Source organism: Canis lupus, chromosome 20, assembly GCF_048164855.1.
Source record: "Canis lupus baileyi chromosome 20, mCanLup2.hap1, whole genome shotgun sequence".
NCBI classification, from domain to species: domain Eukaryota; kingdom Metazoa; phylum Chordata; class Mammalia; order Carnivora; family Canidae; genus Canis; species Canis lupus.
In genome coordinates this window covers 51,285,960-51,312,787 of record NC_132857.1, presented here as the reverse complement: position 1 = coordinate 51,312,787, position 26,828 = coordinate 51,285,960, and the positions used below count along the sequence as shown (strand labels likewise).

Here is a 26,828-nt window from a genome sequence, read left to right as displayed (position 1 = left end):
ATTTTCTTCGTCTTTTAAGGTCCATCTCAAGCGTTATCTCCTTTACAGCATTTCTGGCTCTCGCAGGCCAGGTCTGAGGTTACTTTCTTGCTTCTCCTGTGGCATTCTATGTATTTCCTGACATTCCCAGACCACGACTATATACAAATACAAAAGGGAAGAAAGGAAAGAACTGACTGGGAAGTGATGCGTCCCTGCTATGCTATGTGAAAATGTCTTACATGGTGGAAGGAGGCTTTGGATGGCTTTTAGGTAATCTATGGCATGTGACCTTCAGGTACAGGCAATGGAAAATTCAAATAGCATTGAGACCCAAGATATTTGTAGGGAGGTTGTAGTGCATATTTACATTCATGTTCAAGTACTTTCTCTCTGTTTTGTGTGGCGAGAAAGGGAAGAACAGGTCAAAGGTAGTTTTTCTGTTGTTTTTTTTTTCCTCTCAGTGAATGGGCTTTTTTTCCCCATTAAACGGAGATTATTATAATCCCAATGTCAAACTTGAAGTTGTTCCCACCTTTGGAATTAAGAGGCAAGCTCACAAGCAAAACTCATGACTGGCTTCCTTTCTGCCACTGACTTTATCCTGAGCTCATCTTTGCCTCTGACTGGCTAACCCAGAGCAGGTGACCTCATTTCATGTTCCTCAGTCATCTGGTAAGCAAATGTGGCCTGAGGCATTTTATGAGCTGTCATATTTAGTGAGTCCTACATACAGTGTGGTTATCAAGGGTGAGACCAAGAAAAACGCATCTCAGAAAGTTACCATGCCATGAGGTTGTGTTGAATGACACTAAGACTCCATTTTAGATCATCTTACCAATATTGTTTATATAATATTTTGTACTTTTCATCTGTTTTTTCTTCCTGTACCTATGTAAATATTAGTTACTTAAAAAAAAAAGGACAATTATTTAAGTTGTGATCCAGGGAAGCATGTGAAAAAAAAAATGTTTTCATTTGTGAGACTTAGCTGCATAGATTTTTAAATTTTCATTTTATTCTATTAAAATAGGAAGTTTTAATTTTTAAAAAGCTAGCTTTCAGATGGTTTCCCTTTGTTGATATAGACTGGGAAGCACATTCATAGAATTTTACGTTGTTGGCTTGATGAGAAAGAAATAGTATTAATAGATCAACGTTTATAAAAATCTCATTTTAAAAAAAAAGGTATGAAAGAGCAGGACACTGTCTTGGGACTCTCACTTCCAGATTCTTTTTCTACTGCAGATGTTTTATTTATTTATTTATTTATTTATTTATTTATTTATTTATTTATTTTTAAGATTTTATTTATTCATGAGAAACACAGAGAGGAGAGAGAGAGAGAGAGAGAGAGAGGCAGAGACACAGGCAGAGGGAGAAGCAGGCTCCACTCAGGGAGCCCGACGTGGGACTCAATCCTGGGTCTCCAGGATTACACCCTGGGTTGAAGGCAGTGCTAAACCGCTGAGCCACCTGGGCTGCCCAAGTACTATATTATTTAATATTTCACTGTCCCAGATACTTTTTGAGTGCCTACTGTGTACAGTATATTTTGCTGGCTTTGACTTTTGTAATTAGTTAACTAGTGATACCCTTATAATTAAAGTGATGTGTAAAATAGCAAAACATTAGGGATACTAACTAAATTATTTGTGGGGAGGTATTTCTTCAAATGGCATATTAAGCTCCAAATTCAGGGAAGATTTCAAAGAACTGCCTTTGACTTGCCAAAACAAACATAGGAGAAATAATCAAAACACAGGGATAATCTCTATGAGAAGCATAACAACAAAATGTCACAAATCAAATGATAGAACAGCTCAATAGACTACAGGATTCTGGGAAGCAAATTTAAATCAAATACTCACAAGAACCAAAAAATTTAGGTCTTATGACCGATTATAGAAAGACTGAATATTTAGGAGGCACTTTATTTTGTGCTTGTTAATTTTAGCGGTAGATGTGACTCAGTAAAAATAGCAAGTTACCATATTTTTCCTTGGTAGCTTATTCGTTATTTGGGCACGAAATACCTTACTTCCCATGGTTTTCAGGAGTAGTTTACTTGATATATCAGGAGGCAGTTATTATTGTTGTTGTTGTTATGATTGTTTTAACTATTCTTGTGTCATAATATTCAAGCCGAGGATGATGATATCAAAAAGCCACTTGTGTTTGTCTGTAGTTTGTTTCTCAGGCTTGTGCCTGATCTGAGCTTTATGTATCTATTTGAGTGGTAGTCTTTCTGGCTTGACTGGTCAGTGTGTCCTTAAACATATATAATCTTAACAACATAGGTAGTATTGGGTTAGAGTAATGATAGGACCTATATCCATTACCTTGGGCTTCTGGTCTTCCAACTTTATAATATTTAGAAGTGAACTCCATGAATGCCATGAACTAAAGGGCAAAGAACATTCCAATATAAAATAATATGCTGCTGTTAAGGAATAGTCTACAATAGATTAATCATGAGGTGAATTATAAATATTTCACATACTAATTATATTAGTTTATGGAGATAAAACACCATATGAAGTGTTCCCAGCACACTCAGCAAGTTAGATGTGCTTTGCACGTTAATTGACTTAGTTCTTCAAAGCCTATGATCATGAATCCCTGAAGATGACAGAAATTATTATCATGATATTGTACATTCCTGATCTTTGTACCAGGTTGACACCTACCTTTCCCCAAGAGTTCCTTTTCTATGGATCATATCATGAGTCCTTGATATTTTAGGATGATGAAGCAGAGAACAGTGCCTGAGATATTATTAGGGACTCAAAGAAAAAGTAACGAGTTCGATCAAAAGTGACATCAAATAATTAATCCTAGACTCGTGTTGTGTGCTCAAGGTAGAAGGTAAGTGTTTTCTATTGGGGACGTGAGATGCTTCCCAACGGGACATGAGTTGCTTCCCAACTTGTTTTTAATGGTAAGGACTAAATACCATATTGAACACTCGACCTTATGCAGAAAATCAACCAGTTTGATTTTCTCAGTGTCATTAAGGTTACAAATGACTGACTCATCCATTTGTTCATTCACTTAATTCAAAACATTTTTTGAGCATCCAAGATAGGATAGTGAACAAGGAAGATACAGGGCGTGTCCTAAGAGAATTTAAAATCCAGAGTGGTACCTGTCATGATAGGGAAACTATAGGATACTAAAGAAAAGAACAGTAGATCTAATTTTTCTCATTTCTCATTTCTCATTTTCTAGGAGAAAATAAGATAACCTGTGACTATTGGAGAAACATGTAGAAAAGATATGTAAAATTATGTAACAAACCAGAACCCACGTTTTTTAATGAACACATTTGGTGACCAGTTCCTTTAGCTCAATTGAATCTCCAATGCACTTTCTTTTGTCAGTCTATTATCTGTTATCTTTAGTTACTTACTGGGCACTCCACTTACATTCTACATTTGTAGAACCTGTCCCTTCATTTCTCCTCTATTCCAACCACTAATCTGTTTTCTCCTTTTGTATTAAGGAATGTTACCATTGCCCATCTGATTGCACAAGCTAGAAACCTTGGTGTTACCCTTAGCCTGCCCTCCCGTAACCAAGTCAATATTGCTGTTATCTCCACTGCTTTTAATATCAGCCACTTTTCTCTATCCCAGTGCCTGACCACGTCCTTGTTATTCCAGTAGGCTGACTTGGAGTGGCCACCTCCATTGCATGTCTCCAGGAGATCCTTCACTGATGGTCACTAGCTTTCCACAGTTTATCTAACAGTGTAATCACTCAGTAAATATATGCTGAATGAAGGGGTGAAATAAAACTACTCAGTTTTATTTATGCCATTTATTTTTTATGCCATTTATGCCATTCTTTATGCCATTTATATTTTTACTTCTCAAACACAGATGATAATGAGAAGTACAGTTAACAGGAACCATTGAGTCACATTCTAATCTTAGATGACTCAAAATCAGTGTGGAATAACTGAAAAAAAAATAGAGGCTTTGGGTCCAGATCGACTTGGATTTGGAACTCCTCTCTGCCTCTTAGTAACTGCTATTGCCTTAGCACTTAACCAAACCTCTCGTGCTTTAATTCTTAATTAGTAAACTGGAAATAATAAGACACATGTCTTAGAATGATTAAATTAGATGATATATGTTAAAAAAAAAACAACTCTTGCATTACTCATGGCTCCTTGTCTTCCTTTAGAATATGATCACATAGCTGTTGGACAGGCATGGTTTTAAACAAATTGGTTTTATCTTTAGATATGTATAGAACAACCTTTCTTATTTTGAGAATCGTAGTGATGGTGATACTTTGATAACTCGTCCTCTCATTTTACTACCATCTTTCTCAGCCAAGGAGCATTCACCATTGACTTAGTTAAGGATAATAAAAAGAAATAAAGCATTGTTAGTATAATTATAAACGTACAGTGGATCCCAGTATTGCTACAGATAAAGTGTGAACTTGGCAAACTTGTTATGCTATATTTGGGTGCTTCTAGGTCTGATGGAAGGAACACCTTTCCAGTTTTATTTGATTACTTACTTTTTTTAAAACTCTAAACTTTAAGCAACCATCCCTCCTCTTACTGAATTCAAGTAGCAATGACCATTCCAGATCCAAGACCTCAGGCCCCAGGACTCCCTTGATACCCTCCATGAGCGTGACCCTTCCTGATCTTCCACTACTCTTCATTTTGTTTTCCTCCTCTGAACGGATGGTCTTTAGTTCCTCTCCCTTTATTTATAATCCGTCTTGCCCTGCTTTGTCACATTTCTTGTGCAGGACAGAGCTAGAACTCCTCTTTTTGATTGTTATTTAGTGTTTCCTGTATTATGGCTTATTTTACCAGTTATACTTTCAGCTCTTTTGGAACAGGGGTGTTATCTTGTACTCCTTAGTTTGTCAAGACTTAACAATATTTTGATTTGTATACTAATTGATAGATTGTTTAAAACAGATCTATCTATAAATGGTCTGAGTGATTTATATTCCTTTGTGTCTTACAAGAACACTCTTAATAGATTCTAGTCCCAGAATACATCAAAAGTGTTTAAGTATACACAGTAAAAATTTCGATTTATTTCTATTTTTTTTCTAGACACACACTCCCTCCCTGTTTCTTCCTTTCTTGTTACAACATAATTACTGGGTGTCTTTTATGGATTAGACACAATACCAAGAATTAAAAGACTTGAGAGTTAGCCTGAATAATTTGAGACACCTGAATTTAAGTGGCTCCTTTAGCTATAAAAGCTTATTTTATATATATATATATATAAATATATATATTTATATATATATATATATATATGTATAATTTATCTCCTTAGGCAGCTGTAAGGCAGGTCAGAGTGCTGATGACTGTGGAGTGGATATGTATTAAGAAACCACTCGGAGATACTGTTCAGTGGCATGTCCCACCTACAGACTTTGATTCCCTGCCTTCTAGACAAGTGTTCTTTACACAGTATTCCTTTGGCCATAATGATAAGCACAGAAAAGGAACATTATATGGTGGAGGAAAAAAGCAAAACTGATTACTTGATGCTACCCTGTGGGACAGCTTTTGGGAAGCTGGATACTCTCTTTAACAGCCTGTAAATTACCCATCACAGGAACCTGGATATTAAATGACTACATTTCCATTCCCTTTAGATAAGACTTCCATCTTGTATTTTTAATTGTTTTAGCAAATGGAAACATTTTGTTATGCATGTTCTTGAAGGTTTTTGAAAGTCCACAGCATTTAAACATGCAGTAGAAATGGTCTAATTAAGATGAAGTAGCTGACAACTAAAGCATAGTGTGTTAAAATGAATTTTGCATATCAATGATTAATGAATATTAGAACTCTGTTATCATTCTACACAGGTTTTACAAATTAAAGAAATATATATTTAAGCCAAAGATTTTTGAAGGGTTTGGAAATAATTTTCATCTATGCGTATATGTGTATTGAGCTCCTATTATATTAAAACATTATCACCACACTTTGGAAGTGACAAAGTGAAGGAAATGATAGCATTCCTCTCTTTTACTTCTTATATCCGGTTCATCAGCAAACCGTTGGCTCCTTCTCATCACCTCCAGCACTACCATCTTGACCCAAGCCACCATCACTTCTTTTCTCTTCGCCTTACTGTTCTGTCTTCCCAAGGGATTCCTTACAGTATGTTCTCCATACAGTAGTCAGTGTAAAGTTTTCTGATACTAAAAAGTAATAAAACATCTTATGAAATACATAGACAAATGTCATAGAAATACGAGAGACTATACAAAAGAATGTTTAAACTTCATAAATATGTGAATATAAGAGTCACGCCCTGGTTGAAGATACTATGACACATCATATCATGAAATCTGTTAAAAATCATATGTTTCAGAAATAAGTTTTTACATAGTAAAACAACATGTTAAGTGTTAAAAGCAAAAAATATTAAACTATGCAATAATGTATACATACTACAAAGTGAAAAGAATAAAAGTGAATATACTCAATATGCATATATAACTTTGGCATTTCCCTTCTTAAAAATCCTCAATCTCTTTTCCATTGCTCTTACCACTATATCCAAAATTATTCTCTTGATAAGGTCTTTTCTTCCAGAGACTTCCAGAATTATCCTCTTCTCTGGCCACTTTTTCATTGAGCAAATTCCTTCAGCCTCCTGGGTCCTTTTTTTTTTTTTTTTTTTTAAAGATTTTATTCATAGAGAGACAGAGAGAGAGAAGCAGAGACCCAGAGAGAGAGAGAGACAGGCAGAGACCCAGGCAGAGGGAGAAGCAGGCTCCATGCAGGAAGCCTGATGCAGGACTCGATCCCGGAACTCCGGGATCACTCCCTGAGCCAAAGGCAGACACCCAACCACTGAGCCACCCAGGTGTCCCTAGTCTCCTGGGTCCTTATTCAGTTCCTCCACCTGCCAGTTTTCTTTTTGCCTTAGCTACTTTATTTTCCACCTTATGTCCATCATTTAGCCAAGTGCCTTGCAAATAATAGATACTCAATATATACTGGCTAAATGAGCACCGGAATGAAAATAGTGACTCTTTTTTGGAGTGGTTGCAGGTGACATTCACTTAATTTATATATATTTTTTTGTACTTAAAACATTTTCTGTTGTGAGCGTGTGCTTTCTCATTAGCAGGAGGAAAAAGAAATAATGCCATTCCAGAATTAGAGAACCTGGTAGATGAAATTCAGCAAGTCAGGAGGAACTTAGAAATTAGGTTATCACAAGCAGGTCAGGGGTCTCCATGAGAAAAGCAGTTCAGTGAGACATTGCTTTCAGGTATCATGGGTGAAGTACTGGATTGAGGAAATTTGGTCCACCTGGAGCTGTACTTTCCAGTACAGTACCCATTACTTTATGGCGGTTTCGTTTATGCTTAAATTGATCAAGCTATAGTCAATTTAAAATTTAGTTCTTCCCTTGCGCTAGCTACGTTTCAAGTTCTCCATAGCCATATGTAGCTAGCTGCCACTATATTGGATACTACAGATACAAGACACTTCCATCATCACAGAAAACACTGTACCACAGAAAGTATAGGATCTAGAATTCTAGACAGTCTATATCAAGGAGCAAGAATCAAGATAAGCAGCAGTGGAACAACAAAGATTTTGTTAATGAGGCCGAGCTACATGAGTCTGGACAAGGAGTTTAGTTACTGAGCAAGGAGACACAACTGGAAGAATGAAATTGACTCTTTTGTGAAAGACTTACTGAAGCCCTGCAAAAAAATTATTTGAGAATTCAACCCAAATCAGTATCTGTGTTAAATTGTGTACTGTATCCCATTATGTGATAAATGTGATAAATTGTTTTTGGGGGTGGAAGGGGCCATTGAAAAGAGTTCACGGAGTCAGTTGAGATAACTTAGTTCATGAAGTATGATTAGTAGATTGCATGGTGGTGGTTGGAATATTGAATGCCTATTTTCTGTTTCTCATTTCACTTCCCTTCCATACCATTTAAGATAATAAAAGTGTGCATTGTGATAATAGTGGCTCACTCTTCACACGCTTGCTTAGGTATATTTCAGCATCTCTTTTTATGTATTAAGAGAATAGAGTAAAAGGCAAATAATTAGTTTATTCAGACTGAGCCAGAAAAATATAAAATCTCTAATCTTGTATTTCATTACGTTGAATGATTTTGGATTCCTTGAGCAAATATGCCTCAGTTTGTAGATATAATGTGCATTGGAAACAATTGAAACATATATATGGATACAGTGGCTTACAGCACAGAGCCATTTTGGTTAGACGGTTATAATAGCAGCTTACTTAGACTTTTGGTGAGATGGTATAAGCTAATGATGTAGCTGTTAATTTGAATTTAGCAGACATTTTAAATATAGGTTTCTCTTACAGAGACAAAAGTTGCAATTTAAAGCTCTTTGGTGGTCTAAAAACAGCTTAATTCTGTAGTAGCATGGTAATAAGTACTAATCCAGCTTATACAGTGATTGTAGTATGTCATGTTTGTGAAAGATTGCACAACCGCTTTCTCTGGTTTTTATGTTAATTTAAAAATATTAAACATAAAACCTTATAACATCTTCATGCTGAGATAAACTGTTCAATTTAACTTGTGCTCAAGCAGCAGCTGTCAGGAATTATCTTGTTCCTAGTGGTTTTTGCTATCACCTTGTGCCCTTTCCTGTCAGAGACACAGTGTGGGATGATAAGGCTCACCTTGTTAGGATTTATTGCTTAACTAATACCTGAGGCAAGATGAACATTGGAAGCCTAGGGGTTAGCTGCTGATTGAGTGATGTCATTCATTGCATTAACTTTTTTTTTTTTTTTTTAATTGTTGAAAAGGGGCAAAGTAAAAATTGCCTGTGAATTTACCTGCATTCCTTTCGTGGGCATATTCATGACTTCTTTTTGTGTGCCACTGACTTAAATATTTCTGGAACTTCTTCCTGTCCAATTTAACTACTATTTTACAAGTGAAAAAGTAAAGAAGAAATGTTTTCCTAATGATGGAGGTAATTTCTATAATTTAGAAATTGTGAGGGCTATTTCAAGATCAGTTATAAAAGTAAAATGATTTTCCTGTTAATGATTGAACAAACTGAAGGAAGTGTTGGTCTGGGCAGTCCCAAATGGTTAATATTATGAAGATCATTGTCATTTCACTTCTGAATATATTACATTATTTCATTTAGGGGGTTTTAGTTGGAAGGCTCAACTTTGGATCTGAATCTCTTAATTATGGATCAGCTAGCAGGTAGAGTAAGGAGAGGAGGTGTATGGTAGGAGTATAGTGAAGGACTCTTCTTGGTTAAACATTTGCTACAGATGATCCATCCTGAGGATAATTTTCATGTAGGAAATTAACAATTGGATTATGACTAGAAGTACATATATAATGGGTTTATTTTTTATGGAATGTATTTTTCCCTTCTACTTACTGCCATTTAATGCATATTTCTTCAAATTTGTAATTTTGTAAATGTGTAACAAAATAAAAATTTGAAGACTAGGTCAGTGAGTTACAACATACCATTCATCTAGATTAATCGACTAGATTAACATTTTCTACATTTTTTATCTCTATGCAAATATATACATAGGAATATTTATTGTTATTAGTAGCCTTTTAACTGAACATGTAAGAATTGGTCGTAGACATGGTGACACTTCACATGTAAATAATTCAGTGTGTTTCCTAAGAATAAGTAGATTCTCAAAAATGTAATAAAATGTAATAAAATTATTACATTAAGAAATTTAATTGATGGGATCCCTGGGTGGCGCAGCGGTTTGGCGCCTGCCTTTGGCCCAGGGCGCGATCCTGGAGACCCGGGATCGAATCCCACATCAGGCTCCCGGTGCATGGAACCTGCTTCTCCCTCTGCCTATGTCTCTGCCTCTCTCTCTTTCTCTCTCTGTGACTATCATAAATAAATAAAAATTAAAAAAAAAAAGAAATTTAATTGATAAAAATTTACAGTCTTTAACTGAGTCCATATTCAGAGTTTCCCTATTGTTCTCATAATGTCGTTTATAACTGTCTTGTCCCAATCAAGAATCAAACATTGCATTTTGTTTTGGTGTCCATTTTCCTTTAATCTAGATTTTTTTTTCTTTATGCCACTAACATTTCTGGAAATCAAGCCCTGTTATTTTGCAGATTTTTTATCTGATTGTCTCCTCATGACCAAATTCAGATCAGGCATTTTTGGCAGGAATACTACACTGGTGATTTGTATCTTTGTCAGTGTATCACACTGGGAAATACATATCACTTGTCCTATTATTGTTCATATTAAGTTTGATGACTTGGGTAAATTGATGTCTACCAAATTTGTCCATTAAGGTACTATTTTTTTCTTTGTAGTTAATAAGTAATATGGGGGCTGCATTTAATGAATTTTTTTGCCTTGTGTGTAAAAAACCTTGCTCAGGTCTCATGATTAAGAGTGAGTCATTGCTTACAATAGTATTGTATGGAGGGAGAGTAGGGGTATTACTCAATAATTAGACCCACAAGTCATCATCCATTTTCTTTTAAGGAAAATATTGATTGATTGAGATTAATATTTTATTATTGTCTCTACTAAGGATCAGATTTGTAGATAAGCAAATATCTTCATATTGCAGAATTTTCCATCTCTGCAGTTTTAGAAAGGCTTATACTTGATTGTGGTGGTGGGAATATTTTTGGACAAAATAGGACATTTTTTCACCACAGTTTTTCTGTTTGCTTTAGTTGAGTACAAATAGACAATTAAAAAAATAAATACATCTCCTTTGTAAGATTTTTTACTTCAAAGCATTAAACCATGACATTAATACAGCAGTATGGGCTTAAAGAGAGATCACTGCCTTTTGGTCTTATGTGCCTATTTTAGTCCATGAAGAAGACACTAGAATTCCTATTTATGATATATGCACTTATCATGTAATCCTTCTTCTTATGTGAAAGGCTAGTGCTGCAGATCATATAAACACCTGAAGTTAGCCATTTGGCTTGTCAGCAAGGGAGAATTTATAGTAGTTGTAATCATGGTAATAACAAGTATAATATTTTGTATTTATTAAGTACAGAAAAAAGCATTTGGAGTGTAAGTGGCCCACTACCAATTCATATCCGTGGTATAATGAAAAGTACGTCAGGCCTAGAAGACCAGGAGTTTCTGCTTTGCTACTCTCTACCAATGTGATTCCAGGGGGAAAATAAACACAAAAACTCTTAACCTTCTTGATCCTCATTTTTTAGAATGGGAATTAAAACTGTAAAGGTCAAATGATGCTACATTATGTTATAAAGGTGGCATTACATCAAAATTGTGCCATTGAAATGTCTTCAGCTATTCAGAGACTGTAATTTGTCCCTCTTTTGTGTCCATATGTGGTATACCTCATTAGGGAAACATTTCCAGGTTGTCCTAGATAGTTATTACTCCTTTCTTGTTTGTTCCTCTTAATTCCTTGCTAATGTCACTGTTGCAGGGAGCATTTACGTGGTGGGCTCTCTTGTTTCATCTTTTCTGTTCTTCCTGGTTAGACTCTGGCACACAGTAGGCATTTGGTAAATGTTTGTGGAGTGAATGAGTAAATATACAGTTTCATTTATAAACATGGTAGGTAAGCTTTCAGGTTCCTTTTTTTCACAAAGATAAGGGATAGCTTTCTTCCTTTTTTAATATTTATGTTTTATATAAGGAGTTTTATAGTTGACACGTCTGATGCCATTAACAGTCCAGTAATGGAGGATAAAATATTTTTTAAAAAACACGAAATATTGCAGGATGGTTAAAATAAAGGGGTGGGGGAAAGGAGAGGGATAGTGAAGAAAACATGCCAAGAAAAAAAGACCACACTTGATAAGTCTATTGCATAAATCAAAAGGGTTTATGTCATAACATGAACATGTGCCATTCCTGCTCATATATTGAATTTCAGTAGTTGGTTGCATAAAGAAGTAAAGTGTAATGAAACTGGCAAGCAAAGTATTCCCCAGTCAGCCTTATCTTTGTTCCATTTGTCCTTCAGATAGAGCTTTTCTTGTCTTTTTCAATAAAATCCATCCGGCTTTTTTTTTTTTTTTTTTTTTGCATCTCCCAGTAACTGAGCTGAGAAGACCAATGAGATTCATGGCTTTTATAGTTCTTAGCAGCTGCTTTTTAAGAGATCAAAACTTAGAATGCTGCTACATGGTATTAAGGCATAACTATTGATGTGTCCCTACAGGGGATATGTTTTTCTTGGGGTAGGAAGAGGGAAAAGGGGAGAAAGGTGAAGGATGACCACTTCACGCATGCTTGGGTCAGTAAACTTTAATTTCCTTGTTTCCTAGGATCCTCTTTGCAAGCTCAGTGCTGAACCTGACCGAACTGGCTGCCCTTCGGCCTGACCTTGGAAAATTGAAAAAGATTCTGTACTTCCATGAGAACCAATTGGTATATCCTGTCAAGAAATGTCAGGAGAGGGATTTCCAGTATGGATACAACCAAATTCTCTCATGGTAGGTATAGATTATATCATTATATTTAGACCTTTGCCCCCTTTTTTTATAGTTAGCTTTTAAATCTGGAGACCTACCATACACTTATTTTAAAAACTCCTTAAAGTAGGTGTGTATGTTTAAACATAACTTACATGGTAGTAATTGCTTGTGCCTTTACTATATATCTATACAGATATATAGATATGAAAACGGCTAATCCCTTTTAAGATACTTGTGTGTAACAATCTAACTAATTGTATGTTGAACAAGTTACCTATTTTCTACAACATTCAAAACAGAATCAAAATGTCGACAAGAGACCTTCTTCACCCCTTGATTCCATCATGTATTGTTTAAACAGTACTTTTTAAAAAGAACAGTTAGTTTTCATTTACCAACCACTTTCAGTATATCCAGCTGAAGTCAACATAAAAATTTACAGAGGAAGAAATAAAAATTGGAGCATATTAGAGCAAGGAGTTTTTGTCCTTTTTTTTTATTGTTTGTAAGAGGAAACTATGGAAAATGAATCTTTAGGTGGTTGGTGTTTTTTTTTTTTTTTTTTTCCCCTCATTGAGTCCTCTGAAATTGCACAGCCTTAAAATACCATGACATTTCAAAGGTGATGGTCCTTCTCTGTTGTTACTTCAACAAAGTGTATCTCTTGAAGCTTAGTTAATGAAAGAAGTTAATAACAACTCTGAAACGGCTTTGGTATTGGATCCTATTCATATAACTGCAGCAACCTGAGTAGAATCAGGTTGGCAGTGATTGGATACATCTTACTCACCTTTTTTAATGTTATTAGCAGTTGGGATTGATGATGTGTTTAAACAGACTCCCAACTCTTACAGGCATATTCCATAGTTTAGTTGACATAGAAAAACAACTATATGGTAATATTTCTGTGTTTCGAGTATTTCGTAAATCTTTTCCTGCAATCATTTTTACAAGCTGCTTCAATTGTGAAGTAGCAGTGCCATCAAAATAGAGTGGAACTGCTTCACGTCAAATGTCTCATAAAAAAGCAACCGTTTTAAAATTTCATAATAAAATTAAAATACTTTATTTTATATTGAAACTGAGAAGGGAAATATGTTTTAAAAACAAAAATAAAATCATTTTGTGCTTTATCAATATGGAAAACATTTGTAATATTCTTTTGATTTCTTGAATTAGCATCATTCTTTTCCTCAGATAGTGTGTGTTTATTACCCCTGAGAAATAACTGGGGAAAAAATTAAGTCTATTTTTCCCTTTATGGGTGGCTTTAAAGTTAATGGAAGTTACACCCACTCATATCAGAGAGGAAGTGCATGAAAGAATATTTCTGTAGACTGTCTTGGATCTTTAATTTAGCATAGACTGGGTTTTTAAGAGTATAAGTAGTTGGGTTGCATGCCCTATGAGGGCAGATATCTATAAAAAAATTTAGCTCACTGCCCCTTGTCTATTTTATAAAAGATTGTTTTTCCTCAAAAGGAATGAGACTATAAAAGCTCGTACATGATTTTCCAGCATTGCTCTTCTCAAGAGGGTAAACTGATAGACAAGTTCTGGGAGAAAGAAGTAGACTCAATCATTGGTTGGACTCTTAATGAGAAAAAAATGGTTTGCAGTTGTCCAGAGGACAAATAAGAGTGTCAGAAGGCAGTCCTGTTTCAGATTCTCTTTGAAAAGTATGAGTCTTGCTTCCTCAAATGTTTCTTTAGTTTTCTTGCTGACTTCTGCTTTTGTTGGCACTGTCGGATTTCTTTCCTGACCGAGTGGCAGTTAAGGACCTCAGAGGTGACTGGCATAAGCACTCACCTTAAATAGAGGTTTCACTAACCCTCTGACTTATGAACACATGTCGTAACTGTATATTATGACCTGTGGGTCGCTATTACAATATGTGACATATGGTGAAAACAGACTAGCTGTAAAACATCCTTCAACTTTTGGTATATTATTATATTGGCTTCCTTATTGCTTGGTGTTGTGTCAGCACTTCTGTGACATTCTTTTGTATTATCCATGCTGTTCTCACCCCCACCCCCAAATTTCCACTAGGTTGCAACTAAAAAAAAAAAAATACTTGTAGGGAAAAACAGTTTTGCAGGGGAGGCATAAAGGTGGCAATTCAACATTCCTTTTGTAGGTTTTTCATTCTGCTGTGTATTAATAATAGGAACTTTGGCTGCCCTCAGTAAACGGAGGGTTTGCTATGATATTCCTATTCTGTAAGCTCTGCCTATTAATTTGTGTTTTATAGGTTTATGGGCTTTTGTGTCTTTTTATGGACTTTTCTTGATTTGTCACTTTCAAGGTGAAATCAAACTAACTGCTACTTGGGCTTATGTACCTTCTCACTAAAACATTTGTGTGCATTTTACTGAGATCCAGTGACAGTGAGACTGACATGGAATCATTGCTTAAAGCAAAGAGGACCATGTTAAAAAATCAAAACAGTTATTTATTAAGTCAGTTTTTTTGACTCATAAAGGGAACATGCTACATATTCAGGTTTTATCCGGCTTGCCCATAGTTATCATTTGTGTTCATTGTTCTTCAACACAATGTTCTAGGCAGTTCTGAACAATGCTGACATATTTATGACACTTAAAGTTTGTTTTCACATTTCCTTATAACAATGTATTTTGGATTATTTGTATTTAAAAAAATAGTAAGGGGAGGAACACAATCTTTCCATCAAAAGTAATAGATAATATATTTATTTTGTTTAATTTTAAGGGCCCATGGTGTTGTGGCCCCTCTTCTTTGACTACCCCGAATATATTCTAATCATAAAATAAGTTATTTGTAGAGATCCCATATAATCCTTCCTGTATAGTTCCAGAACTTTAAAAAACCTAATGATTTCTTGAAGAAACGATTAAACAAGAAATAGACTTTAACCACACGTTGAAAGGTATGCTCTCATGTGAAATAGCTTTATCTGAACTACTCTCCTTGAAGGTACTGAAAAGTATGGCATGTGTTCTGTTGTCAACAGTATGGCGTAAAACGATATGTGTCACTGACACAGAAATCCGACGTGGGCATTTGGGCCACAAAGGAAAAGGTCCTGTTGTACTTACTGTTGTTGATAATATAGAAAATCCTGACACTGCAAAAAAATAAACTTTGCTTGAAGCCTCATAAGAACCCAATAAATCATTTAATTCCTCTCTTGCCTTTCCTCCCTGATGCCAGCAATCTAACCTACCATGATGGAATGGGAATGAAACTAACTTATCTATTAGAAGCGATGTAGTAAATACTGATGGGAAGTGTAGAGTTCTTTGCAAACCCAAGTACAGTATAAACTCTGATTAACACAGAGGTTTTAGGCTTATAAAAGATAACTGTGAATGACTGTGGGTTCATCGTTTGCATTTATCCCTTCCCTTTACAGCCTGGTGGCTGACGTGGTGGTATTCAACTCGATTTTTAACATGGAGTCATTTCTCACCTCTATTGGAAAATTTATGAAGCTGATTCCTGATCACAGACCCAAGGATCTGGAAAGCATCATCAGACCTAAGTGCCAAGTTATTTACTTTCCCATCAGGTTTCCTGATGTGAGCAGGTCAGTATGTTTCACTCCATTTTCAATATTGTGTCATAAATTATTCCCCAAATGTATAGAAATTGGTGGCATTCTTGCCAATTATAACTTTTCAGCATGAGCATGGTTAATTAGAGAATCGAGTTCTGTTTCAACATGCTGTGATTTACAAACATTTTAAATGGTCCTGTGTCCAACCAATCACTGAATGTTTAGTCCTAATATTGAGTTCATCCTTTGTTTTCTGTTATTTATTGGTTTCCTCAAGCAAGCTGCGTTGGCTTTTTTGACACTTACTGTTTTGTTTCTTTATTTGTTGTTTTGTTACAGAAGTCATTGTCAAGCATATTTCTCAACCTTTGCATTCAGCTTATGTCCATGGGTTTATATGTATATAGCAACCACTCTAAGTAAATCAATGTTAAATTTCACTGCTTGGGTTACTTTCATTTCCCATTCTATTTTCTTCTATTTTTTTTCCTTCTTCCATTTCTTTTATTCATATTATCTTAATTAAGAGTAGGTCTTCCATGTTAGGTTGCAAATACACTTAATTGCCATTTCTCTTCCTCTGTTACTAAGGACATTTTTTATTACCCTTGTTGCTGGGCCCACCCTGAATTAGCAGTGGATGATGTGGCTCAAAGGGAACATTCTCAAATTCCTTTTCACTTCTGATTAAACCTAGCAAAACGGTTTTTATCACCAGTAGGAATATTTCCCCCATGTGAACAGAAAGTTTACTTCAGTGGGACTCATACTAGCTGGGGATGCTGCTGTTTGTAACTCATGATGCCCTTAAAAGAAGTTCAGGGACAGCTGTTTCTTCCCCATCCCTGAAATGAAGGCAGGAAACAATTTAATGTCTATGCATGTTATGCAGGAGGTCTGAATTACTCTCTGTGTTCTAGATTTACTGAGTTCACCCAGATTTTGCTGTGGGATCAGTAGTCCTCATCAGCACTCTTAATGCTGATTTATTTGAGTGTTTTACTAGTTAATATTTCATTGAAGAAAAATCTGCCTAATACCAAATCAAGTTAGTGAGTCATAAAATTTAAGTCAGACAACCTTGCCCAATTCTTACTTTATGGAGTTCAGAATGCAGAGGCCCAGAGAAGCAAAGACTGGCTTGTACTCACACTGCTGACTATGGTCACAGACTGAATTAAAGTTTAAACTCTATGATTTTTTATTCAGTTTTCTGTTTAATTCTTCAAGCTTCCTATCATTATAGGTTATTTGTCAAAAACATTTAATCGTTTATTTGCAGTTTTGACAACTCTCAGGCCAAATGAAGCTAAGATCAAGATTGATTTCCAGTTATATATTTGTATATGTATAAATATGTATATGCATAAATAATGTGTATTTGTGCATATATATATAATATGTGGGATGAGACAGTTTCAACTTTTGGAAAATATAATTGTTATCCTTCAGATCTATGATTAGTTAAAACACAGTTTATATTTTAGGTCATACTTTTAAGATACGAACTTTATTTTGTGACATGTTTTCAAGGTTTTCATATAATATATGCTCAAAATGTACATCTTTGAGTAGGTGATTATACTACATCTTAATTATTACCACTATAGAATTCCAGATAAATACTATGTTTTAAAATTCATTTGCATCTGATATATCCTTACAACATCATATGTTTAATACACCTGTGGCAATTGAATAGTTTATTAATTTGGACTATATTACCATAAATAAATCTAGCTAAATGGAAAAAGGTTAAGAAATATTGTGGCCAAGATAACATTCATAAGCAAGGTCTTAGCCCAGAGTGTTATTTGAATTATTTTCAAATGGTAATTTGCTTTATCCAACCCAAACTCATATAGTGTAAGTAAGTGATTATTTGCATGAATGACAATCATTCTAATGCCTGCAGTCTTAAAAGAGTATTATTTTGTTGAGATGTTGAAAAATATTTAGTAATTCCAAAGGCAACATAACCAAGATGATTAAAAAAAAACTTTTAAATGCTTCTATCTTTCTCCCTATATAAATATTATTTTGTCATGGCAAAAATAAATTTAAAAACAAAGTAGAAGATGTAATTAAATTATTAATACAATATGCTATAATACAACGTGTATACTATAATGGATATTAAAGAAGGGGAAAAGCTGTATTTCAGCAAAAAATATGAGGATTTCTAAAGCTTATAACAGTTAAAATTCAGAGCATGTCGGGTACATAGGATGTCAGTAATATTGGGCTTCCTGGCAACTGCTGTTACCTATTGCCCTCCTCACTCCTCACTGCCTTGTCTTTCTCATGGACCAGAAAAATAATAGCAAGAAAGAATATCACTTTAAACTATCATTATATGTATTTGGGGTGCCAGGGTGGCTCAGTCAGTTAACTCTTGGTTTTGGCTTAAGTCATGATCTCAGAGTTATGAGATCAAGCCCTCCATCAGGCTCTGTACTCAGCAGGGAGTTGGCTTGAGATTCCCTCTTCAGTCCCTCTGCCCCTCCCCCTGTTTATGCTCTAAATAAATTAATAAATATCTTTTTAAAAAAAAAAACAAACTATCATGTGTATTAAACATTTGGAGATAGGAAAGCTCTTAAACACTGGAGGTGTACTTACATGTATTTGAGTCTTAACTACCACTTACTAGCTCTATGACCTATGTCAGTGTAATGACCCTGAACTTAGGTTCTTTAATATTATGATTATATTTACTTTATCACCTCATAGGCATTGCATAGTGACTAAATGAAATAATGCATATGTGAAATGCCTGGTATATAATAGCCCCCGTAGTAAAGACAACTTCATCTTATTAATTTCCCCACTCCCACTGTTATATAACCAAGCACATTTACTGCCAGCTGAATATAAAGCACCCTCTTCCTCTCTACCCTCTCTTAATCAGCACATGAAAATGGAGAACCCTGCCAAAGGAGCAGCAGCCTAATATAAAGAGGTTCACTTATTATCCTGTTTCTCATCCTGACTCAGTCTTTGGGCCTCACAGGAACCTACCATCCATTGATGGAGCCAACTCCTTATTTTGATTCTTTTCTTGTCCCAAGTTTGCTTCTTCCTCCTTGAGCTCAACCAACATATTTGATCATGTTACTTGCTGTCTTGCATATACTCTCTTTTTTTTTCTTTGGCACTTTTCCTTTAATCTAATTAGGAGGGAAACATCCAGCTATACTTATTAGTCTACTCTGAATTCATATGGTCCCTCTGAGCTGCCTGGCAAGCAGACCACATTTCCCATCTTCTAGATAACTAATCATGCATTTTTCTTGCTTTGTAAACTTCTGATAACAAATATTATATCTTCATTCTCAGATCATGACTGAGAAAACAGAAGCAGTCAGCAGAGAATTTCTATATGCTGCCACCGCCACATCTGCCCGTCCATGTGCTTCTAGGTGCATCTTCTTTATCTTCACACCTATTAATATGGATGAACTGACTTTGCTTCTCTGTAAGGTCCTTGCCTCCACCAGAGTCCCTCCTTCGTGCATACCTAAGGACCACTGTCCTAGCAATCTGTCCTTCTCTGTTCTGCATCATCAGTTTTCCTGTCTTTTGGATCATTACTGTTAGCATAAGAAAAATGCCATTTGTTTTACATCTTTAAAATTAAAAAGTTCTTTCTTGATTCCACTTCACCCTTCTGCTATTGCCTGTTCCTTTTCTCTCTGTTAGTAGCAAAAGCTCCTGAAAGAGTTGTTTATACTTGTTTTCATTTTTATTCCTACTGTTCCCTCTTATAGCTACTCCACTGAAACTGTTTTTGTCAAGGTTACCAATGACTTCCATGCCTCTCTAAATCCTGGGATCAATTCTCAGTGCTCATCTTCTTTAACATTTCAGCAGCATTGACACACCGTGACACATTCTTCAGTTGATTCCTAGGACGCTCAGGTTGCTACTTCTCGGGCTTGTTGCTGGTTCCTCATCATTACCCTGGCTTTGAACTTCAGACTGGCCTTTGGCACTCTTAACACTTAAAGGGTTGATGGAGGAAGAGCCCAGGATTGAAAGGAGAAGAAAAGAGTCAGGAGGCCAAAACTGAGAGAATTATCCTCTGGAGCAAAGGGAAGAGGGTTTTAAGAAGATGAGGTCAGTAGTGAATTCAGAGGACCAAGGTTAAATAAAGTGATGACTAAAACATATCCTTGAAATTTGACAATTAAAGAGTCCGTGGTACCCCATTCTGCATTCTGTTAACTCACAGAAAAGTTTCCTATGTTCTTTCTAGTAGCCAGAGAAAGTTAGAATCCCAAGTTTGGATGAAATCTCTTTCCTTTCCTCTTTGTCTCTGTCTCTGCCACACACACACACACACACACACAGATTCTGCTCCTCATTTTGTGGGTGGAAGCACTAAGATTCAGAGAAGTTAAGTGTCTCCTGGTAACCACACAGCTAGATACAGACAGAGCAAGAACTGGAACTCATATCTCAAAATCTCCATCCTGTGCTCAGCCCACCACTTATTGTGAATGCAATTTCAGAGGTCTTGATTATCTGATTTCTCAGCTGACAGCAGATTAGCAGCATCACATTGGGGGTGCGATAAAGGCAGGCTCACTGACAGCAGTAAGAAGTGACAGCTGACTGACAGCTCGACAACAAGGGAGGAGAGAGATAAACTATTAAAAAAAAATATATGAGAAGTGAAAAAGCCTAGCAGCCTGGAGCCATTCTATGGCAGGGCAGGCAACTGTGCACGTTGAAGAACCCCTGCAGACATTTCTCCATGATTGTACAGCTTGTACATCACATGGATGGCTGTGATGTATTAAAAAAGATGAAATGATAGCCAGTAAATCCTGTGTAAGAATGGAGGGAAGTGCATAACCCATTGTTGGCAGAAATTATAAATAATAGCAAATGCAGGTAGACATCATGCCTCGCTCTAGAATGTACACGAGCCATATTCACCTAAAGGAAGACAGTGAACGTCTAAACCCTTCCCATACAGTTGTACTATCTGTAAGCTTAGGTGACCAGGGAATATTTCAGTAGGCTTTCTTTTTTAGATCTTCCTGATTGGAGCCATTTTATGGACTAGATCTCCCCTTGCTGCTGGCGTATACATTAGCTCCTCTGGTACTGAAGGCATCCAGGCCTGCCAGATGATCAGTGGTCAACAAGACCTAATTTGCAATATTAATACCATGCTTTAGCCTGTTTTGACTGCTGTAACAGAATACCGTAGACTGGGTGGCTAATCAACAACAGGAGTTTATTTCTCATAGTTCTGGAGCCCGGCAAGTCCAAGATTAAGCCTCTGGCAGATTTGGTGTGTGGTGAAGTTCTGTTTTCTGTGTTTGTGCTGTGTTTTTATATGATGAAGGGAGTGAGGGAGCTCTCTGGAGTCTCTTTTATAAAGGCACTAATCCCATCAATGAGGGATCCACCTTCATCATGAGATTATCTCCCAAAGGCCTCACCTCCTATTACCATCACATATAGGGGCAGGGTAGGATTTTAACATGAATTCTGAAGGACTGCAAACATTCATCTTGTAGCATGCTAGAAGATAAATATGATCTCAAGACTTGTTGAGATGAGACTCATGACTAGGAAGTCTATGCTGTGTTAGAGGGTAGAGATTAGATTGAAAATGAAGGAAATTTCACTGTATATTTATCAAGAAGGAAGATTTCACGTGGAACTCCATGGTGCTGATGGCTATGTGATATAAAGAATAAAGGAAGCAGTCCTGCAGCCAGCAGAGTTAGACATTGGCTAGAGAAAACCGGTTTTTTCCTACTCTAGGTCACGTAACTGCCAAACAGGCCAGGCTGAGTACAACGAGGGGATTTTAGTTGCACCAGGCCTTGGTGCAACTCTCGGTCTAATGAAATCAGAACATCAGAGGAATTTGCAACTTGCTTTCTGACAGAGTCATCTTTAGAAGGTAGAGTTAACCATAACAGCTAACCTTACTGGTTCTTATTTTAGCCCTACATTGTGCTAAGCTTGTTCTGTGTATTTTAGCATTTTATTCTTCCAACAATCCTGAAAGCTATTTTCCATTTATAGTTGAAGAAACTCAGACATAGAGAATAGAAACAACTTTTTGCCTACGGTCATACAGATAGTAAAGGTAAAACAAGAGATCAAACATTTTTTTATCCGATTTTAGAACCTAAATTCTTAACGGTTTTTTCTATATTGGCTGTGCCCCCCAAAGAGGTTCTGTTCCCTGGCATTTGACTCTGACCAGTGAAGAACAAATGATTTATAAAAGAGAATCAACAGAAATATTGAGTAAAAGGGAGCATGTCATGGTAACGTTATGAAAGAAAGGACTCAAGGCTTTAGAAAGCAGACTTTTGGGCAGCCTGGGTGGCTCAGCGGTTTAGTGCTGCCTTCAGCTCAGGGTGCGATCCCGGAGACCTGGGATCGAGTCCCACATCGGGCTCCCTGCATGATGCCTGCTCCTCCCTCTGCCTGTGTCTCTGCCTCTCTCTCTCTCTCTCTCTCATGAATAAATTAGAAATCTTAAAAAAAGAACAAGAAAGAAAGCAGACTTTTAAAAGGTTGAGGTATTTAAAAAGAGGATACCTGAAGAGGAATGAGAAATTAAAAAAAAAAAAGAATCTGATAGTAAATTGAAGATAGGCCCAAAGAAGCAGAATAGAAAAAAGAATACATTAAGAAAACAGTAATAGGCTCAGACTATTATTCTGTGTATCAGAAAAACCATTTTTTTCTACTTGTAAATATCTCTAATTTTTCCAAACTCTTTTCCCTTACAAGTTAGCTTATAGCATGGTACCTGTCTTATTGGGCCGTGCCTAATCCATCACATTAGATGTTTAGGATGGAGCTGACTGTGTCAGCCTATCATCACACTTCTTCCATCTGTCTCCCCTACAGGATTTGGTGCTGAGGGACCATTCATGATTTTCATAGAGTGAGATTATCCCAACTCCCAACAAATTGGATCACATAAGAATGTATTATACAAATATAGTGGATTACAAAGTGGTATTTTTATCCTTGAAAAAGACCAGGTTTTCCCAAGGAATTCCATCAGGGAGCCATGAGTGGGAATGTCAAAGTAGATATCCTCTGCTTCAAGTAACATTCAGTTGGATTAAAGGTGAAGAGATAAAGGCTCAAGACTGTCAAGTCCTGATACTTGTATATATTTATCACATGTTTGCGTTCTCAGTGCCATTATATTGCGAAAGAAGCTTAAATTTCTTTATTATATTTACACATAACTGATCAAATGTGTGTGTTTCCAGGGGAGACCATAAAAAAATCATTTATTTTTTAATGAAGGGATGAGTGGATGGTATTTCCTTAGGAGTTGAAGTTTGGACTTGGAACAAATTGAAGACTGTATACTTTAGATGGAAAAATAGGAGCTCTTTCCTGGGGTTCAGATTCCATTTAGTCATCACAGAGAATATCAAGTATCAATCTTGTGATCAATAGAGAACAATTTCATATGCTTCTGTAATCATTTCGTTATATATTCCTATTTCCCACAATATTGGTTTGTCAGAGTTGCCTGAATGAACAGTAGTAGGTTTTACCTGTGAGTTTCCTCATTTCAGAATAGATTTTGTATCCTGGGAATCGGAATTATATAAAAAGCATCTCTGGTTTCCTCCTCTGTACCGCGTTTTTGACAGCAAAGGAGAGAGGAAAACAATGTTGGTCATTTGGAGTAATCTCAGTTATGGAAACCGTAAGAATTTCTCTGCGTGTACCTCTCCACCTATGTTGCTAAAATGTGATGCTAGAACAGAGGTCTATGGACTTCACGTAACTATTTTAGAAACAAAAACGGAGAATTTTAAAAACAGTGTGAAAACTTTAAATGAAAACTCTCAGGCTGTGCAAACAAAGGCGAGGAGCCTAAGGGCTTTTTGAAGAATTCTTATTAAAAAAAACACTATTTTACATTGCAAAGCAGATGTGTCAGAAAACAACAGCAGATCTGTAATTTGAGAATTCGGGGATTGATAGGACAGAAGGCAGCCCCCATGGCTCCCCACAGAAAACTTTGTTTTCTGCAGTCAAGAGTTCTGCTTTTGGCGGGGTTGCCAGAAAACACCTTAATCTTCTTACCACATGTGGTCATATTTCTCAGATATTTTGAGAAAGCACTAGTTAGACATATTAATAAAATACTGCCTTTGCTGTGTGAAATAATGAAGTGGGTACTGTCTTCTTGAATATTAATCTAGGTTTGAAGTAGAAGAAGAAAAGTTTTGCTTTTACAAATTTAAACATATCCATATTTGCTAACAATTATTTTGGCTCTTCAAAATGAATGCAAAAATGTGTTTCGTTTGAATGTCATTTAAAAAAATTTTTATAGAATCACTGTACTAAAAAAAAACTTTTGATAAATCATTCCAATGTTTAACACCACTCACTTTCACGAAATCTCCTTTATATCTAATGCAAATCTTTCATGCTGTGTTATATTCTAACCATCTTCCTCTTACTATTCTTGTTAAGAAAAGAGTTTGGTTTCAGCATATATACAATTCCTTTGTTGGCCTGAAGTTACAAAGAACAAACTCTTGCTTACTCAAACTCGTATTTTTAGTGAAATTATCATTCATGTTAATGCCTAATTACTGCAATTAGATTTCTGCTCTCTTCAATTTATACAATAACAATAACCCTACCCAAAAGAAGTGCTCTAAATTCAGCAGCAGCAGCAACAAAAATTATCCTTTTATAACATGATTTACCCCTGTTCTCAAGTATAGAGAATGTTTGGCATCATTGTACATCAGAGACTTGATGTACATTTTTTTTTTTAAGTTCCTCATTGTCCTTCCAAAGTAATCTGGGAGGTAAGAAGCAAAGGCCACAGATCACAGGGCGGAGGAATAACTAAAAATCAGAGAACATGCTTAGCTAGGGACTACATCATCCATCCAAAAGGAATCATGGAGCAGGGCTGCTACAAAATGAGAATGAATATCATTCAGCAAACTTAAACCATAGTTGAGGGGAATTCAGCAAAAGGCCACTTAGGATCTCTTCCCCTCGTGGGCTTAGAGGCCATTACTAAGCTTCCTATAGCGTAAGGAATGATCATCAATGTAGATCCAGCCAGGCAAGAACAATTTATGTTATATACTCTGTTCATTACATGAGGGCTATGTAAATGCACGTTAGAAAGATTTCAAATAAATTACTTTGATGTTTAAAAGACCAAGCTTTGGTTATCTTCCTAAAAAGCACTCAATTCAAATCATTCCATTTGGGGTAATGCTGCATAAAAAGTGGGAGTCAGCAGGATGGTGCACAGCAATCTAGTTTGTCTTATACCACTTACTACTACTGCTCAGCCTAGAGCAAATCACTTAACCTCCTAGAACTTCTGTGTTCCCATCTGTAAAATGGGAATCGAAATAGTACCCACCTCTTGGATTTATTGTGCCAATTGAGATAATTATTACAATGTGCTGACTGAGCTCTGTGCCTACAACCTAGTAATGTTTAGTAAATGGTAGTGATTTTATTTATACTCCCATCATCACCATTTTGGTTATGTTTGACAGGCTTTTTGGTTATGTTTGACACCCATTCAGCATGATTCCAACCTCAAAAGTGAGGGGGGACAAAATTTTGAAAACCCTAATAATTTTGTAAAACATCCGAGGCTCTGAAGATTGCCAGTAATTCAGACAAGGGGTAAGGACTGTGTTATAGCCTATCAATCCACATAACCGCAGCACATGAGAGGGCATAATTCAGCAGTGCCTGGGCCAGTTACACGGGCTGTTTCCACATCTGCCTGGCACCTGTGATATGTATGCATTCCTTGTGGCGCTACAGTGTGGAATGGTGTGTGGGGTGATCGGTGCAGAAGTCATTGTAGTTGTTCAGTGTTCTTGTGAAGAGTGCTGGAGAGTGTTTTAGATAGTTTTCCACTAAAAAAATAAATTATTTGGAATGTACCATTCAGCAGTAAACTCCCAGAATAATCTCTTAACACAGAATGGCTCATTCCACAGAAATTCCAGATAAAACAGTTTATAGGAAATTCTTTAAAAATATGTTTCAGAGTAATCAGATGCAATAAAATATGCTTAACAGTAGTTTAATCCTTTGAGATTTATTCATGCCTTGTTCACCCAACATTTATTAAAAGCTTGCTATTTGTATGGTAAATAGAAGGTATTCCAGGATATAAGGATATAGAAGACAGGGGCCTTAATCATAAGAGCTTTGTAGAAATGATAGGCATAATCAGGTGTCTTTAAGTTTAAAATAGAAAAAAGAACACAAGTGCTTTTTATGGCATTTAATCTGGGCATTAAAGACTGACTCAGCTTTGGGCATAATAATACTGGCTATCATTTATCAACTGCCTTTTCTGGGCATGCACTTTATGTATATGACTTCTAATCTTTACCAAACCCCTGCAAGCTAGGTACTATTATCCTCATTTTACAAGTGGGAAAAGTGAGGTTCAGAAGGTTAAGCTTGCCTGAAATTGTACAGCTACCAAAACTGTCTGGCTTCAATATGCTGCTTTCATTAATGCCATGTTATTTCTTACTCTGAGGAAAAGGAGAGTGGGTTAGAGGATGTGCAAGCACACATTATGGAGAGAGAATAGTTAAAACCAGATTTATGGCAGTGAATGATCTCTGGGCCTAGAAGAGATTAATTACCTTTGACTCAAGTGGGTGAAGAGGTAGCAAGATTAGAGATGGGAATTAAGGCTGAAGAATTTGGACTTTAGCTGATAGTCATTTGGGAGCCACTGTTAGATCACGAAATGGGGAATTTGTTAATTGTTAAATAGAGTATTGATGGGAAAGAAAACAGGATGCAGAGAAACAGGTTTT

The 26,828-nt window shown here is 36.2% G+C and overlaps 1 protein-coding gene across 22 annotated transcripts in view; it reads left to right on the top strand.

Moving 5' to 3' along the window:
• GTDC1 (glycosyltransferase like domain containing 1) overlaps positions 1 to 26,828 on the top strand; it is a 427,409-nt gene that overhangs the window by 175,907 nt on the left and 224,674 nt on the right. For all 22 annotated transcript variants that reach the window (XR_012013265.1, XR_012013264.1, XR_012013268.1 and 19 more), the window contains 2 exons: positions 12,291 to 12,458; positions 15,838 to 16,011. Coding sequence is in view for 17 of the 22 variants with exons in the window: in XM_072789071.1 (XP_072645172.1) it covers positions 12,291 to 12,458; positions 15,838 to 16,011 (342 nt within the window). In the remaining 5 variants the exon portion in view is untranslated. The remainder of the gene's footprint in view (positions 1 to 12,290; positions 12,459 to 15,837; positions 16,012 to 26,828) is intronic.